The sequence below is a fragment of the Pundamilia nyererei genome, unplaced genomic scaffold, assembly GCF_000239375.1.
Source record: "Pundamilia nyererei isolate P.nyererei 1_Seehausen unplaced genomic scaffold, PunNye1.0 scaffold00137, whole genome shotgun sequence".
Classification (NCBI taxonomy): domain Eukaryota; kingdom Metazoa; phylum Chordata; class Actinopteri; order Cichliformes; family Cichlidae; genus Pundamilia; species Pundamilia nyererei.
In genome coordinates, this window is record NW_005187538.1 from 977,150 (window position 1) to 994,236 (window position 17,087).

Here is a 17,087-nt window from a genome sequence, read left to right on the forward strand (position 1 = left end):
AAAAAACGTCCTTATAAGTTCACTTATTTGCTTATTTATTTATTCAGGCTTCGAAGATTGTATTTTATAGTTTTTAATCCGTAAGACTGAAGTTGGTAATTGAGCTGCCTAGCCTACAAATCACAACTCGGGGTGAAGTGTGCCCTCTCCACTTCTAGTGTCTTTGCTGCAGTTTGATTGGTGGATTCTCCTGATGGGCGGAAACAAGGCGACAGCCCGGAAGCGACTGCGCTCGAGACCATTAACTGTACACAAAATGTTTAGGGTAGTTGAATCCCGCTAGCTTTCCACACCTGTGACCACGGAGCTGTAAGAGTAGGTAAAGTAAACGAGACCATCGGCTGCCTACACGGAAACAACGATGCAGACTGTACGAAAGCGTCAAGGCAAGGATTTACACCTGAAGAGGTTTGTACTCTAAACATGAAGATGTCGCTGCTGTTATCGTCGCCTTGCTGAAGGGCAGTCGGTTCATAAACACAGAAAGCGTAAAGCTTAAAGAAACGAACGTCTGTAAAACCCGGAGAATAAATGTTTTCTACAGTACAGGATCTGCTTATCTCTTCTTCTCCTGCATGTATCCAGGAACAGATGCTGGAGGCTGGACTGCGCGCCAAGTGAATGATTGGACGTACAAATGAAAACGGAGGCGCGCATGCTCCGTTTGATAGCGCCAGTTAGGCGTTATTTCAAGCCAAATGTTGTAGAAACAAAATCCTGGCTTCTTGCGGGGAAGCCTGTTGTTGTATTTACCTCGCTCTTGTCTTCAGGCTTTCTGATGACATGACAGGAACACCAGCTAACTCTGGAAAATCTCACACTGGCTGTGTAGCTGATCTGGATGTAACTAGTCTGTTTTCAGTCTTCAGACATCTGGCCAGCAAACACAATCATGTAAAAAGAAGAAAAAATAGATCAGGTCAAGCAAAAGCAAAAAATCAAAAGGGGCTATAGGAAAAGAACACGTGCAACTACAGCATTTGAGACCTTAAGTCATATAAAGCCTGACTTGTGTCTTTACAGGTCTAGACCAGTGTTGTCAAACGTCACAGGCCATAATCGGCTCTGCAAAGACTCCACTGTGGCCTACTGGATCCTTTGGAAAATGGGAAGGAGGGCATAAATTCTTGGACTATTAAATGCATACGTTTTGAATGTTTTCCTATTAATAAAGCCCTCCCACATGGGCATCTTTACTACACCAAAGTAATTACAACTTTTACAATTGGTCCACAAAAACTGGGCAGTTTTTGTGACTCACTTACTCCTGTGAAATTTTATAATCACAGGGCAACGAGCTACCTCAATTCCTTTTGTAATATCACACATTTAGTTGTTACAATTTAAGCTCAAAGAGTCAAGCTGAAAGATCTCTTTCATATATTACAGCAGCATTTCTTTATCATGTGGAAAAACTGACATGTACCATTGAAATTGCCTTTCTTTTTCTTATATTAATTAAAGCTCAGGGATGAAATCTTCAACTGAACTTCTTTTTCATTGACAGAAAGGGGGAGTGTCACTAGTCCAGCCCACTTAAGATCAAAGTGGGCTATATATATTCCATAATATATAATGAGTTTGAAATTCCTGGTCTAGACACATAGGTTAGACTGACACAGCTTTAAGCTGAATCAGCAGTGGTTGCTACTAGCAGCAGTATGTTGAACTGAAACCAACAAGTGGCTGCAAAAGTTTCCCAGCAGCTGAGTTTTGCAAAAAAAATTGTGTGGCTTCATTAATTTTTGCAGCTTCATGATCAATATGTCTGGATGGCAAGAAAAAGGATTTCAGGCAGATGCAGATGGTCACAGCACTCTTTGCAGTAAATACTGGTTTTGCTGGTGTTACAAGGGAGCCTGTAATCCTTGAGGAAGGCTGAAAGCCCATGGGGGATTTATCTGCACTCATCTTCCTGCTTTCCCAGTGCATATGTTGAACTATAGGGACTGTGCTCAACATGCTACAGGAAATTGCACAGCTGCACACAATAAACAGCAGGTTGGATAGTTCAGCAGTTTCACAGCTGCTGCATAATTATTACTCTGAAATCAAAGAGTGGAGGATGCAAGGGGGGGTGAAAAAAGAATAAACTTGTGTTTTAAAATAACATTTTAAAATACTGTAGTTTTACCATCAATATAAAATACTCGAATTCAAGTAAGGAAACCACGTGCTCTTAACCTGAAATAAATGCAGTAACATGTCTGCTAAGTGCTCGGCAGCTGTGTTGCCCTTTGCTTTGGTAATGCTTGCTCTATTACAATGACTTACTGTATGTTTACAGCGCTCCTGGTGTTTCAAAGGAAAGTGTGCCACAGAAGAAAAAGCAGCGCTTCCACTTTGACCTGTGGCTGTGTCTCACTGTGCAGAACTGGATATTAGACTTTGGAAGGCCCATTGTTATGGTAGGAAGGCTCAGTGCAATTTCTTCGTACCTCTTGTGGTTTAAATCTAATGAAGGAAAAAAAGGCAAATGGATGGTTACATCAATATTTTCACTTTCAGTGGAAACCAATATTTTCTTACATATGTTTCAGATCGTTCTTCCTCTGGAGTGGTTTCCACTGAACAAGCCCAGTGCTGGAGACTATTTCCACATGGCCTACAATGTCATAACACCATTCCTAATGCTCAAGGCAAGTCTTAATGCAGCAGAGTGTCTTAGTGATTGTGAAGACAACATCAGGTCTTCTGTATTCTCTCCAGTGAATAATTTCTATGTGAACACTTGACCTACTGTGTAACTCTTTATGTCAATATTGCTTTTACTGCAGTTGCATCAGGACAATCTGGTCTTCTGTTGCTTTACAGACTGAAATCTGTGCTGACTTTTAATGTTTCGTATCGTATTGCTTATGTGTGATTCCTATACAGTTAGGACAGTTCAAGACTCTCAAGTCTAGGAGAGGCAAAGATTTCAGCATTCCAGATCTTGTCATTCCTTTTCTGCTCTGTATGTTGTGACTGCTGGCCATGTTTTGATTTTTGATAGTTTAGTTTTCACCAATAAAATTCTAATTTTGGGGAGGCCCTAGTTAGAAAAACCTTCCAGGGATTACTGAGCTTGTTTAATACCTGCTTTAAGAGACTGTAACTCAACATGGCAACATTATATCCAACATCATTTTGGGTTAATTTTTTTTCCCTCAGTTTCAGGAATCAGAATTGCATCAGTTAAAATGTTGTGTAATAATTTTGTGTTATGATTTTTCAGGTAGCCACTTATGTGCATTTTGAGGCAGACTATTTAGGTTCTTGCAAACCAACATAAAAACCCATAATTCAACGCCTGACTGGCAAAGAGACAGTGTTACTTCTAGTCAGTGTAATGACGCAAGTTGCATGCTTTTGTTAGAGGATGTAGGTCATCCGTGTGGTTGTGTTATGAAACAAGCTATTTGCCCCGTAATATCCATTACCTTTAAGGCAGATCTATATTTAAGAGACAGGAAGAACTAGGCAGGTGCAGCTGAATAGATAAAAACACAAACACACCTAGATAAAGTCAAAAACATATTCAAGAAAAGAAAAACGGCACATGTAGGCTGTGTGAAAAAAAGTCTCAGAGATGACGCACAGGCGCTGTGGTTGAAGCCAGTTCTTAAAGGTGTCCCCAGAATAACTCTTTTAAGGTATACATGTTTGTTTCTGCTCCATTCAGCTGATTGAGCGCAGTCCGAGAGTGCTGTCTCGCACAGCCGTGTACCTCTGCATCATCACGTTCGTCATGGGAGCCAGCATCCACCTGGTGGGAGACTCCATCAACCACCGGCTCATCCTGAGTGGCTATCAGCTGCACCTATCAGTGAGGGAGAACCCCATCATCAAAGACCTTAAACCAGCTTCACTGGTAAGATGGCAAACAGCTAAGATCCATGGTGGGCTTAGTGGGAATACTGGAATACATGGAGAAGGTTGTCAAAGTGTGTCGTTGTATGTTATTTATGTAAGTGGGACAACTTCCTGCATGCTGCTCGTACAAAAAATATTGTTTGTCTTCAGCAGTTTAAAAAAGCTGTTCTTTTTGAACTGAGAGTACACCGCAGAAACACGTGTCACCGCAGCTGTTTAGATGCAGCAGACTTTATCCTGCTGTGTGGGAGTGGAGCTTATTTTTCTCTCTGCTCCTTCGTCGTCATCATCACATCTTTTATTGTCACATCGACCAGAAGCAGAACATCGTACCTTTGATAGTGTGGTGTTTGTCAACACTTATATACTGTGGGTTAATGTAGCAGCACAACAGCAGTCATGTTAAGATTTTATACCTTGGCTTTATTTGTTCCTGATTTATTTCCCTGCTGATTCCAGGGGAAGAAATCACTACGGATCTTATTTATTACAAAACCAAGATTCATATGTAGTTGTTCAAACATCTGATTGATGCACAACTTCTTACCCCACAGTTAGACCAACAGAGAGTCAAAGAAGGTTTTTAAAAACATTTTTTTTACACTGGTTCATGTGAATTTCATTGTGAGGTTTAAACCCATTTACTGCCTACAGAAATGTACGTTTGCTCTCATCTTTCAGCGTAGTACTTTGAGGTGTCGACTGATGTTCCAGATCTCTACTTTTATATGGTTTTTTTTCAATTTTTATTATACTCCTTTATTTATCCAAGTAAAAGTCTCATTAAGATTAAAATCTCATTTCCAAGAGGGACCTGGCATCGTGGCAGCAAAAGTTACAAAACATGACAACATAGCAACAATTCGTACAAACATGGGAAAAATACGCAATAGCAGATCATTAAGAGCCACATTTAAAACAGTCACACTGACTAAAAGAGTTATTCTCTCCATTCTTGAAATGCACTTAAACGCCTTTACGGCAACCATTTCTGACAATCAGTTGTATGATGTTGTGAGAACGAAGGCTGTATTAGTTGCAGTTTAAACACATGTAAACACACAGATAGGAGGAAACGAGCCAAGGAGAGATTTATAGTTAAAAACCAACCAATGGCAAAGTCTGTAGATATACTGTACAGAGATGGCCATTTAACAGCGGCATACAGAGAACAGTAATGTACACAATTTCCACAGCCAATAATAAAATATGGTAGATAGTATCTAATCTCTTTAGGTACTGGACTGGTGCATTCATAAAAAGCAGATCGCCGTAATCCAATAAAGGAAAAAAAAAAGTGCATAAATTTAAATGTTTTCTCACTTTGAGAGAGAAACGAGATTGATTTCTAAAAAGGTAACTTTGTCCAAGTTTAGTTTCAACTTAGCCACAAGCGTTTGAATGTGAGTTTTAAATGACAAATTCTGATCTATAATGATACCGAGATACTTGTAAGATTTGACCATTTTAATTGCAGTCCTTTGAATGGTTTAATCTTAGGAAATGCAGACAACTCTTTGCCATTTGAGAATAACATGAACTTGGATTTCTCTAGATTTCATATCTGTAACTGGCAACTGTAATCAGCAGCTTTTGTGTGTGTGTGAGGCTTCATCAAATGCTTAAAGTCCTCGGTCAACAGCTTTCAACAACTCATCATCTCATGAAATGTTGTGATTTTACACATTCGGAAAAACATCAATTGCGTGAAATCTTTTCTTCAGTAAGTTATAACATTTTTAATATACAGTCACTTCAGGTAAAGCCAGTGTCTTTTTATATTTTTATATTATTTAATGTTGTTCACAGCCGTTTTATTTAATCTTGTTTTGCTCTCTGTGAGTTCTGTAATAAAGTTGAAGTTACACACCAAAACACTAGGTGGCACTGTAGCATAAGGTTGTGTGTCTGGGAACGTTTTAATGAATTTAATTTGGTCCTTCTCCCTCAGATTGACTCCTTTGAGCTGCTGTATTATTATGACGAACACCTGGGACACTTAATGTGGTATGTTTACAATAATTATGTTGCATGTACAGAAATGGATCGCTTTGAACCACAATTTCCCCTGGTGGGGCGCGGGGTTATCATGGATGTGTTTTGAAAAAACATACAAAGGCAAGTAAAGTAATCAGAGCAGAGATTTTGAGGAAATCTGTACACAGTTAGTATTAAGCTTTAATGTGTGACCAGTTTTTGTCTCTAATGAATCCTAATGAAAATGAATCCTATTACGTGCAGGAAAACGGAGAATTTTTCCAGATCACTTGGTTTTATCTTAAAATGAAGAAGAGTTATAGCTCTCCTGCTATTTCTTATTATTGCACAGACTTTTAGTTTTATGGGTTTGTTTATGTTTTATTCCCCTCATAATGTTCCAGCATTGCATTTTCACTGCTGAGGTAAAGGAATTACAGTTTTCCGTAGACGAGTCTGCTGTTCGCTCAGTAATGCAGATATGGGTGTGGTTTGAGTATTGCAGTTCTGGAAAGAAGATAGAGGGTGAGTAGGGAGATTGCTAATATGTTGAATCAGGATGAACTGTACTGTAGTTGTCTTTTTATCCCCTTGCTCTCCGGTGCTGCCAAAGAACTCATATGAAATTAGATGAGTGAGTTGAGACAGTGTTTAAGCTTCCTCTGCTCAGGCGTTACAGAAGCAGCCTCATGAAGGGTTGAACTGCTTTGTGACAGATGACAGGGCACGAGGGAAGGTGCAGCTGTGAAGTGTTCAGCGCCTTGGCCCCAATACCAACAGGTTACTTTTATACACATTCTTTTATTTATGTTTTAATATGAAGAACATAATATTTTAAACATGAAAATATAAATGAGTACACAAACCTGGATATGTGTACGAAAGTCCTTTGAATTCTAAGTTGCAAGCATAAATTGTAGTGCTGATGTGATTTGTGATACACTAATAGTAGTACGCAAAAATCGGTGTAGTTGTTAAGGAAGCAGGAATATGAGCAGAGACTATGTTAAACTCATATAGTCACTTGCTGTTCTCGCCAAATTAGTTTGACAAATATAATGAAAAGCCGTTAATGGAGCAAATAAGTGGACCTGATGGGAAAATAATGTTCCTTTTAAATCTTTGGGCTCATCCAAATGGAGATAATCGTTTTACAGGAGATGAAACATTTACAGTCGGACTAAATTTACACAAATAAGAACCATCAATAATAATTACAAACTCTGGGTGGTATGAAAGACTCCAGCTTGCGACCAGCTGACAGTTTAATAGATTTCAGAGGTGTTATTAACTGACCATGCACAGCACATCCCTGTAATATTTACTCTGAAAATAAAATGCAGTTTATTTTATTACATTTTTTTTTCCATCTTGTTTTTAGTAACTTTGATCAGCAATTAGATTCTTTTAATTTTACAACTGTTCTGCTGAATTGCCACTTTCATTTTAATTCACTGCTTAAAAATGTACTAATAATTCTCGCTGATGTTAAGTTAAACAAATGACCTCATTATCGTTATCATGTCTAAACATTTAATAACAAAAAGAGAAAGAAATGTTTTTTTTTCTCCTTCTGCTTTTGTGGTTTGTTAAATACTGTTTACTTTTTTTAGGTTTTAAAGGTAGCCTTGAGCCGAGCTCAATAATATTTTTCATTGCCCGTTCATAAAGATGTACTTGAACATAATGTTCATCCTGTGCAGAGGATAAGGGTTTGCTTCTCTTTTTTTTTCCGCCAGGTATATTCCTTTCTTTATCATTCTGTTCATCTACTTCACTGGTTGCTTCTCCAGTGGTGAAGAACAGAAAAAGGTTCCTCTTGCTGGTTGGCTGTTGCTGGGACCAAGCGCTCTCTACTATTGGTCAGTCTATCCTTTAGACACACTACATAGATTACCAGACACACAAACTCACCATGAATACATTCAGTTGTTATTAAAGTGATGAAAACTGTGAAGGACATCTGAAGTCTAATCATGGGCTTTAGAGAAGAAATGCTTAACACTAATTGGGATGATTACAAATAACTTTCATAATCTAAACTAACTGAGATAAAGAAAAGAGTAGACGGACAGCAGTAACGCTCACATTTAAAGTAAAGCCAGGGAAACATTCAGTACTACAAGTGAAGTTAATAGCTTATGAACAGTCCCTCCAATTATTCTGCACTCCAAACTGTTTAAATTTTTTTAGAATGACCTTTAGTATTCTGAACTCCAGTATTTTCTAACCTGTTTCTAAAATCAATTTCTTTCTGTCTAAAAAGTCTGACAAAAATGAACATGCGACTAAACCAGATAAACAAACATCTAACAATTGTCCAAATTGAATTTTACACACAAAGAAAGATATAGACGTGCTTGAGAGCAGCTTTGACGATCCTCCGAAACCTGTGCCATTTTGGAAAAGCAATTACTTTTCTTATCTGACATCTAAACGGTAATATAGTTAGTAATGTGAATAGGATTGTTGCAATATATAGCAGTATTGATGTTTCCATAAAGATTGCAGTTTCCTTATAATAATATTTTGTTGGACATTTGGTTCTCACTGATGTTCTGACTTCTCCTGTCTCTTTTTTTTTAATTTCTTCTAGGTACTTGGTCACTGAAGGACAAATCACTGAACTTTTCCTCCTCACCTTCGTTGCTATGGTTGCTATGGTGATATTCCAACATCATAAAGGACTTGGCCCCGACAGTAACGGTCTGTTCCTGTTCTATAGTTTCGGTGTTACCGTGTTCCTTGTGGCTCTGTGGGCGGCCTATCTGTGGAATGACCCAGTGCTACGCAACAAGTACCCCGGGCTCATTTATGTGCCGGAGCCCTGGTCCTACTACACTTTGCATATAAAGAAGAGCCACTGAAAGGGTTCACCAGTGTTGTATGTTTTTATAAGTGAAAGAAACTGCTCTCTTTTCTTTCTTTTAAAAAAATCCATTTTCTCACATTTTGTGTGGCAGAGACATTAGCTGTGCTTAACTATGGCACTTAATAAAACTCATTGATGTGCACTGGTTTTCACTGTTAAACTCAAGGATATTCTGCCTCCTGTCCCAGTACTGAGCAGGGAATTTGCCTCCTTTGTAGATTTTTATATTGATGTATGTGAAATGTTTCGCTCTTTGTCTCACTTTTTTAATGCTTGAATCTTGTGGCATGAGAAATCATAAAAGAGACCAGCACTGCACACTGTCATGCATCATGTTATCAGTATTAGGGTAGATTTTGCAATTCTCATGTCATACATGTTTAATTTACTAATGCAAATTGGGAATAAATCTGTTCATCATTTTTAAAATATTTTGGCCAAATGGGAATGTGTTAAAATTAAAGATATAAATACTGGACTGGAATTTAGCCAATAAAGACAAAGTGAGCCCCTATGGTCCTTTATTTACCTCTCAATTACCATTACACATGTTCTATTTTACTTAGAAACCAATCACTGCCTCACGACTGCAACCAGTCATTCAAATATAACTTGTGAACGTGTTGCATTTAAAAATCTATTGCACAGGACCATAAGATCAGGCAAAAATTCAAGCCTCGCTGTTAATTCAAATGAATTAAGTGCCACTTAAACACCTGTGGAGCATTGACATTTTGGGAATGTTTGGTAATGAATTATTTTTAAAGAATTCAATGAATCTGACATATGACGGTGCCACGAAGAAACCTGAATGGAAAAAGAGAAAGCTGACCTTGCATAACCTCAAAGAATCCAGTCTATTAACAGCTGAATGCTGTAATATTGATCTTTAACACCCCTGAAGAAACAGGTGCTATGGTTACACATGGTCCTCTCTTGACTGTCGGAAAAGATAAAAAGAAGTAGTTACAGTATATAAGTATATTACTTTATCTTAAAATATGCATATTTATAGAAATTTAGTTGCATGGCAAACAAAACCCCCCCTTAATAATAGTTGGTTTTTTTTTAAATGTAGAAAGTATTCACTCATCTGCCTTCAAATTTGAATTTCAGTGCCATCCCCAAACTGTTCCTACGTAATTGAGAGCATGAAATTGTCTATGATGGTGATGTAAGACTTGGATGCAGCTGTTCAGCCATGGAAGCCCATTGGATGAAGCTCTCTACACACTGTTCATGAACTAATCTAAAGGCTACATGAAGTCTGGAGGTCTGTCGTGATCGACTGCACACTAAGTGCCTAAGCATCTGTTGACCTCACTCTCCTCGTGGAGTTGCTGTTGTTTCCAGTCGCTTCCTCTTTTTATAATACCACTAACAGTGACTGTGGAATATTCACTATAGAGGAAATTTCATGAGTGGACTTGTTGCACAGGAGGTATCATGTCACGGTACCATGCTGGAAGCTCCTGAGAGCGACCCATTCTTTCACAAATGTGTGTAGAAACAGTCTGCATGCATAGTTACTTGATTTTATACACGTGTGGCTGTGGAAGTGATTGAAACACCTGAATTCAATGATTTGGATGGGTGAGTGAATACTTTTGGCGGTATAGTGTATATGGGTTTATAAAAGGTTAAAAAAAACTAGCAATACAATGACAAAATATTAAAATAACAAGATTAAACCTGATTAATCTTTAAGTGGAGGCCACTATAAGAAGTCTCAGTTTAACATGAAACATCAGCATTACAGAAATAACAGGCTCTCTGTTGATTGGTCAGTCAGTCTGGGTCATATGACTGGCTGGCATATGATCCAGCTTAAGTGATTTAGCATCTTTTCACACCTTCTTGTATCACCTAGTCGAATCCCATGCAATGTCTTAGTAAGAAGGCTTTCTATTTCGCCTGCACCCAAACACCCGAGTCTTTTGCACCTCCTGCCTTTTTAAGGACACTGTGAATTACAATACAATACAATACAACTTTATTTGTTTATTTATACAGCAACAAAAGGGAACATAAGAACAAAGTTACTAAGAACAGATATAGCTAAAAGATAAAGTACATAAATAAGAAATTGAACCAAATATAAGATAGGGACACTAACTAGATGGAAAAGCTATGTTGAATAAATGAGTTTTTAAACAGGATTTAAAAGATAAAACGGAGTCTGACGCACGCAACAAAACATCAACTATTCTCTTGTTGATGTTTTGTTGCACTTCAGAACTAAAGCATTAAATATAAACCTCAAGCTGAAGTATATTTAATCCCCTGCTGAATTTCTATGTTTGCTCACTTAGAAAAAAAAGTCTCTAATTTTTACGGTAGTTTGATCTTAATGGAGCGAAACAGAATATCAACACAAATCCAGAAAAAATACATAAATGTATAAATTTATTTGCATCATTACAGGTGGGTTTAGATGTCTGTAAATATTTTTTTTCCTGCACAGTTTGTTATTGCCAAATGTGGATTCTAATATGATTTGTATAGCACTGCTCCATGGTGAATGGGATTTTTTAAATGTGCATTTTAAATAAAAAAAACAAAACAAAAAACGTCATACTATCACTTAGATATGTATCTGAAGTTATCTGGGAGTTTTAAATCTTGCTTTTAACTTGATGTCAGACAACGTTTTTATGATGTGTCACTGTGGTAACATATGGTAGTTGTCTAGTAGTAAGCGGTCCCTTTTATGGGAGGGGTGGTAAGAGGAAGGACAATGCAGCGCTGTGGATCCGATATCTGTGTTTCCACAGCAACAGATATTAAATTACGACGGGTGTTGGACTTTAAACAGAGGTGGAGGGACAGGTGACGCAGGCTTCAGTAAACTGTCTTCTTCCTGAACAGAAACGCAGCAGTCTCAGACATGGTAAGAAATTCCATTTTCCATTGAGCCTTTTTGTGTATTTTCTTACACAACAGACCATTTTTCTGTATTTACCTAACAAGTGACGCCACACTATTGTCACCTTGCAGGCTAAATTCCTCTCACAAGCTCAGATCAATGGTAAGACTCATCTACAGGTGCATGTTGTCGATCACTGTTTCACTCTGTTACTGATGTTTGAAATGATTTATTTGTACAAAACAACCAAACTCTCTTCTTTTTTAGTCTAATTAATTCCTGTTTACCCAAGATTTACTGTGAAAGCTCCTCACTAATTACAACAAGGGGGGGAAAAAGTACTGTCATTCAAAAACTTTGTTTTCCCCACTGCAGAGTACAAAGAGTGCTTCTCATTGTATGACAAGAATCAAAACGGCAAGATAAATAACAATGACCTGATCACAGTTATGCGCTGCCTGGGTACAAGCCCCACACCTGGTGAAATCAGGAGACATCTACAAGTCCACAAAATTGGTAAACAATAACATGCAGTAAATCAAAGTCTTTTTGTCTTTGAATAACAGCTTGTTGTGGGTGTAGCATAAGGGACAAGTCTGAGAGGTGACGTTTAAATGACAGTAATTTCAAATTGCACTGACAGTCTTTACTACTACTGTTGAAGCATAAACTGGTGTTTGTGCTTTAAAATTCGTGGTTTTGTAAATTTTTCTTACAGCCTTCTTAATGTGTGCTACACACAGTATAACACTATATATCCTTTAAGAAATGCAGGGAAAAGACAGCAAATAAAAATAACAAAGGGCCTAAAGAAGTACAAGAGCAAAGGGCATTTTCTTTTTAAACTTACATTAATCATCAAGTCAAGGTTAAATAAAATGTACCACCTGATTTCACATTTGTGTTTAGAAAAGTCTGCTGAGGTGGAGTTCTCTACGTTCCTGTCAATAATGCACAGACAGATGCAACAGGAGGATCCCAAAGTGGAAATCCTGGAGGCCTTGAAGATGACGGACAAGCAGAAGAAGGGATACATCGAGGCATCCGAGCTGCGGGCCAAGCTCACCATGTTAGGAGAGAAACTCACAAACAAAGAAGGTAGAGCAAATGAGGTTTCTAATTAATGAGATGTTACGTTGTTACCGGCCTACAGCTGAGCCTTTTTACTGATACCTCGCAACAATACTGCCAATATTAGATGATTACGTAGTGTTTCATAATCCAAAGTGAGTCTTAAGGTCTCTAATAAATATCTTGAGGACGTTTCGATCTGAGCTCAAATAGCATTGTAGGGCATTGCACGACAGGAAGGACACCACTATGGTCTGTCTCTCCACAAAGTTTGTGAAATTCATTTTGGTAGTTTTAATCCTGCTCACAGGAAGATGCAAAGAGATGCACCTCTCACCTTTGCAGAGAAATAATTAATAAACCATTTCCATATTAAAGAACTTATTCTTTGCTTCAGTATCGAACATCGAAACACCAATAAACCACCATTTATTTGAATACTTTATGACTGCAGTAAATATCAAATGTTGAATCAGGAGAAAAAAATGAATTTATAATGAACTCTGAACCTGATAGTTTTCCACAGTTGATTTCTTTAATGATACACGTGTTCTGCATCTTGACACAGTAACTGACCCACCCCTCAAAAAGTGACTAATCGCAGGAAGTTTGTCTTTAGAGCTGAGCTCAGAATCTCGTAGGTAATTACAATAGTTTCTCTCCGTGGCTCCTAAAGGCCACTCCCTCCTTCCTGTCAGGAAATGCATTTGCTGTTGTGTTGCATGCTGATTAAGCGACAATTCGTTTTCCCATCAGAGAGATATTGTGTGAAATATTTCACTAACACTACCCGACAGAATATTATGAATACTAGTAAAGCCCTAGCAATAGCAATGTCAACAAAGACATATGTTGAGGACTATTTATAAGCTTTGTTCTCTGAAGGGGTTACAGCACAGAGGTGTGTAACATCATCTGTGACCTCTATAGATTTTTTCAACCTTGAAATCATAGCTGAAGTCAAACCCTGGCAGATGTCTGACCGTACAGGTCAATCCAACAGGGGGCACAAGTTTTGTGACACCAGGGGGACGGACTGGGCGACACCACCTTTGTACTGAACTTGTTCCCCTGACAAGCTGCTGAATATTTGATCCTGAGGCTTTGTTTTAATTTCCACAAAAAGCTAAAATCTGTGACTGATTGGCATATGATGCAGCTTAAGTGATTTAGCGTCACAACTTTTTGTATCGCCTAATTAAATCACAGACAATATCTTACTTAGTAAGAAGGCTTTTTATTTTTGCCTGCACCCAAGCACATGAGTCCCTTGCACTTCCTGTCATTTAAGGACACTGTGAATTCTCTTGTTGATGTTTTGTTTCACTTCAGATGTAAAGCGTTAAATATGAACCTCAAGCTGAGAGTTTTAATGGAAGGACTCCTGCTGGGATTCGGATATCTGGTTAAATCTCCAGGGTGGATTTTTAAGTTTTTCAAAGCCACCTCATTCACACAGTGACGGGTCTCAGAGCAACATAAGCTGTATTTCAAAGTCTGTGGATGGGTTCTGTGTACATAAAGCTGTTTATAGTCAAATGAAGCTCAAAAGGCTTCTCAGTGGGGAGACATTTATCAAATTTTTGGATTCCCGAACTGCTGAAGAAGATAGTAATGCCAATTTCCTAAAAGAAGAGACAACAGACAACCATTTTGAGTATTCAGGACATTTTCAAGACATGAAAAAGTACTGGAATGAAAATCTTTAAGTAGACTTTTGTAGTTAAGTCAACAAGGGTCCATGGTGTATGATATGAAGAGACATAAACCCTTAGGAAACTAGTTTGAGTACTGCTCACAGATAAATACTGGAAGGGAATATTTGTGACTGAAATATAATGTGTTGTGTTGCAAAATATTCTTCTCAGTCAATATTGTTTTTCTTTATTTCATCCCTGTTAAATATCTCACAATAACAACAGCAATAACACTAATTATAACCATAATTTATGGTGCGATTTGGCTGCTTATCCACTTATGCTCTTATGTTTTCTCCATCTTCCTCGTGTAGTGGACGACCTCTTCAGAGAGGCACACATCAAGTCAAATGGGATCGTCAAATACGAAGAGTTCACAGCGATGCTGACGCTGCCACCTGTTGATTACTGATTTTTAAAAAAAGAAAACAACTACGTCAAACGTCAGGACAACAAGCTACGTTGGAAAACTGACTCTGAATATCAAGAAGGTGACATCATAGTCACACTTTGCACATGAAGTTCGGTTGTATTAAATTTGCCTGTTGGTACAGCAAAGGTTTTTCACAATGATTATTTCTTGAATATTTTATGATTAATACAAAATACAATACTTTAATTTCTTTCCATAACTCTCCTTTGTAACTGAACACTACACAGTACGTGTTAGCATGTGACCCTGGTGTAAAGCCATTAGATCCTCAGCGCCATAGCTGACCACGCTTCACCCAATTAAATCCTATCCCTTGGGTGTTAATATTGACTAGTGAGTATGTACAAATCTCATCTTTTATGAGAGTTTCAAGTGTTCACACGTCGTTGTTCAACAAGCTTGTATGTAAAAGTTGTGGAATTTGAAAGAAAATAAACTGTAATTCCTGCTGGTATTTAGAAACTCTGACAGCTCCAATTTCTCTGTCCTCTCAAATCTTGCATGCATAAATAACTGTCTCACATTTGACATTTATTAAAATTCTATTTAAATAAGTGACATCTCATATTTATATTTCCTTTTATTAAGGGCTACAGCCATAAAATCTTTGTGTTTCACACGTTTTAATTAGTAGCGTTTAGCACAGTGTAGCACTATGCATACTTAATGACAAAACACTCACAGACTAATTCAATGAATGCCATTTTCTCCACATTTATTGTATGGGCTAAACTTTAATGGTTCAATAAAGTTAATTATACCACGGTGTAAGTGCTGTGAAAAGATGCTACTTAACAATCTGATTGCTTCAGTGTGAATGTGTTTAATGACTACTACACATGTGGCATTATGTCCATTCAACATAAGTGGTTGATCTTATGATTGGAAACCAACAATTTCATTAAATGTACAGAGATGAATCTTTAAAAATTAAACAAAGTACAGGAATAAATCACTAACAAACTAAAAAAAAAAAAAATAACAATAAAAAACAAGTATGCAACTAAATGTGGCAGGTATGTAAAGTTCTTTACTCATCTAAATTGTCTGTAAATATAAAGGTTGTACATGTCGAAGTACTGGCTTGTTTTTGTCTTCAAAAATAAGAACTACTAACGAGAATAAATGAGCAAAGGTTTGAAAAACAGAACATTTTATCTTAGTGGTAACAGCAAGGCTGATATCAAACATATATTAGTAAAGTCTGAGTTTCATGCAAGTGTAACCTGAGTTCACCTGTGCCTTCCCTGTTATGACATATCAAAATGTTGTAAAAATACTATGTCTGCTCCAAGATAAACAACTACCATTAGCATGCCCAAATACTACCTAAAGTAGGCCAGGCATAATATCCATTACTTTGAGTTGCGAGATAAATAACCCTGGTTTCTAGGCCTAATGTTTCAGTGGTGTTAATTGGCCCCAAATGCTTCTATGTCAGTGCTTAGTGGTTTTGTCCCATCCTTTACTGGAATCAGACAGATTAGAGTCCTCATCCATTAGCCTGTTGTTTGGTAAAAAATGAAACATGCTCCCTTCTACACACATCAATAACCACCTGGCAGGTTTACCATCTAGGCTTCATTCGTCATGGTTATATCTTAGATTTATCATGGTGTCACAGTCCTTGGCTCTTTGTCATGATCCAGGCAAAGACTTTTCCCTATACAAAGTTAGGAGAAAAATCATTACATGTGTAATCCAGCAGCATGCTTCAGAGGTATTTCAATGGCCTTACTGATGTTTTCAATTTTGGTGAAATAATAAAATGCTTGCCACGGCACAACCAACACTTCAATTTACGCAGACTGTGTCTCTTCTGCCCACTTTTGTGATGAAGAAATGTTTTGTCGGCTTTGAAAATACTTGAATTACAACTTTGGAGTGACTGAAAACAACAATGCAATTATAGTTTAAGGCACATCATGCTCCTGGACATCAGATAAAACGATTATTTCAAGCTTTGATATGTGATTAACTATCAAAGTTGGATACAAAGAAAAACAACTTTTGCAGTTACCAAAATTTGGTAACTGCAAAAGTAATTTACGAGTTCTTTCATTTCCCAAGAAGCTGCTGCTTTGAACCACAAGTGAGTCCAGCAATAATCTCGTTGATAGTCACACAAAACACCAAAACGTTTACATGTTTACTTGATATCAAGTTGGTAAATCTGCCACTGCATACATGTTAATGCTACAGTACTGTGCAAAATTCTCAAGCAATGCCTCATTTCTTTATATTTTGTTAGGAAAATAGGACGTGCAGCAAACACATGGAAATACAGTATATAAGGCAAAGCCAGTCTGTACCTGT

The 17,087-nt window shown here is 37.6% G+C and overlaps 2 protein-coding genes across 2 annotated transcripts; both read left to right on the top strand.

The window, feature by feature from the left end:
* Window positions 1–167: 167 nt before the first annotated feature.
* On the top strand, window positions 168–9,226 carry cln6a (CLN6 transmembrane ER protein a). Its single transcript, XM_005743981.1, has 7 exons — window positions 168–408; window positions 2,288–2,408; window positions 2,541–2,639; window positions 3,665–3,853; window positions 5,807–5,862; window positions 7,572–7,694; window positions 8,429–9,226. Exons 1-7 carry the CDS (start codon window positions 362–364, stop codon window positions 8,697–8,699), a joined length of 906 nt encoding a protein of 301 aa, XP_005744038.1. The 5' UTR covers window positions 168–361; the 3' UTR covers window positions 8,700–9,226.
* Window positions 9,227–11,511: 2,285 nt separating this feature from the next.
* calml4a (calmodulin-like 4a) lies at window positions 11,512–14,884 on the top strand. Its single transcript, XM_005743980.1, has 5 exons — window positions 11,512–11,594; window positions 11,702–11,732; window positions 11,946–12,086; window positions 12,480–12,668; window positions 14,653–14,884. The coding sequence occupies exons 1-5, from the start codon at window positions 11,592–11,594 to the stop codon at window positions 14,748–14,750; spliced, it is 462 nt and encodes a 153-aa protein (XP_005744037.1). The 5' UTR covers window positions 11,512–11,591; the 3' UTR covers window positions 14,751–14,884.
* The last annotated feature ends 2,203 nt before the right edge of the window (window positions 14,885–17,087 follow it).